The following is a 1,168-nucleotide window of genomic DNA, read 5'->3' as shown; positions in this document are numbered from 1 at the left end:
GACACTATTTGAAAATGTAACATTCATACTTTCACCAAAAAAAAAACAACAAACCAAACAGATCCATGGCCCACTGGAAATGGGAGGGAAAAGGCCCAAAATCTCATTAAATGTAGCACCAAGTGGTTTCAGAAAAGCAGCTATACCTGCACAGAAAGCTTTCTCTGCTTTTGTTCATCAAGATGCAAGTCTGATGACTTGCTAAATCAGTTACTTGTTTTTTTTCTTCCTTAATAGTTTGCATGTACTTGCACAGCATCTTTTAAACTCTCTGATGACCCTAAATGTATCGAAGCTGAATAAATTTCTAGAGGCCTTGTAGCTCACAACACAACTCCAGCACATTTACACTTGTTACTTGTTCCGTAAGAGCTCTGAGACACTTTTGCTCTACACATCAGGTTCTCATAGAGCAAACACAGTATTAGAAATTTGAACTCTACCAGGTTCAAGTTAACCATTCACACAATTCACCACCGTGCTACAAGTCTGCAAATCTGTTATAGCTGCTCTGGTTGACCTGGTTTTCTCTCCCTCACAGGTGTGCAGATAAGGGGTGAACAAGGACCCCCTGGGCCCCCAGGCCCTATCGGCCCAAGAGGACAACCAGGTCCTGCAGGAAAGCCAGGGTTTGGAAGTCCTGGTCCCCAAGGCCCCCCTGGTCCCCCAGGACCACCTGGATTCTCTGCGGTTGGAAAGCCTGGCATGCCAGGTCTACCAGGAAAGCCAGGAGAGCGGGGACTAAATGGTGAGAAAGGAGAAGCTGGACCTGTTGGGCTCCCAGGAGCAAGAGGGCCACAAGGACCCCCCGGCACTCCCGGCCCCGCAGGACTGTCTGTTCCTGGAAAGCCAGGACCACAGGGCCCTCCAGGAGCTCAAGGGCCCAGGGGCCTCCCTGGAGAGAAGGGAGAGCCAGGTATCCCTGGTATAAATGGACAAAAGGGAGAAAATGGATTTGGCATTCCAGGCCGCCCGGGTAGCAGAGGTCTTCCAGGTCCACAGGGACCCCGGGGCCTCCCCGGTCCTGCTGGGGTAGGGAAGCCTGGTGAAAATGGTCTTCCGGGTCAGCCAGGTATGAAAGGGGAGAGAGGTTTACCAGGTGCACCCGGAGCGGCCGGTATCCCCGGTCCCCAGGGTCCTCCCGGCGGACCTGGGGAAGCCGGCATTG

The 1,168-nt window shown here is 52.3% G+C and overlaps 1 protein-coding gene across 1 annotated transcript in view; it reads left to right on the top strand.

Moving 5' to 3' along the window:
* Nucleotides 1-541: 541 nt before the first annotated feature.
* COL10A1 (collagen, type X, alpha 1) overlaps nucleotides 542-1,168 on the top strand; it is a gene marked incomplete at its 5' end in the record, with an annotated part of 2,135 nt that continues 1,508 nt past the window's right edge. The window contains one exon of the mRNA XM_010087177.1: nucleotides 542-1,162. Within this exon, the coding sequence (XP_010085479.1) occupies nucleotides 542-1,162 (621 nt within the window). The remainder of the gene's footprint in view (nucleotides 1,163-1,168) is intronic.

This window comes from Pterocles gutturalis, unplaced genomic scaffold (assembly GCF_000699245.1).
Source record: "Pterocles gutturalis isolate BGI_N339 unplaced genomic scaffold, ASM69924v1 scaffold49486, whole genome shotgun sequence".
NCBI lineage: Eukaryota > Metazoa > Chordata > Aves > Pterocliformes > Pteroclidae > Pterocles > Pterocles gutturalis.
The sequence above is the reverse complement of the archived record's forward strand: the minus strand, read 5'-3'. Positions and strand labels throughout refer to the sequence as shown.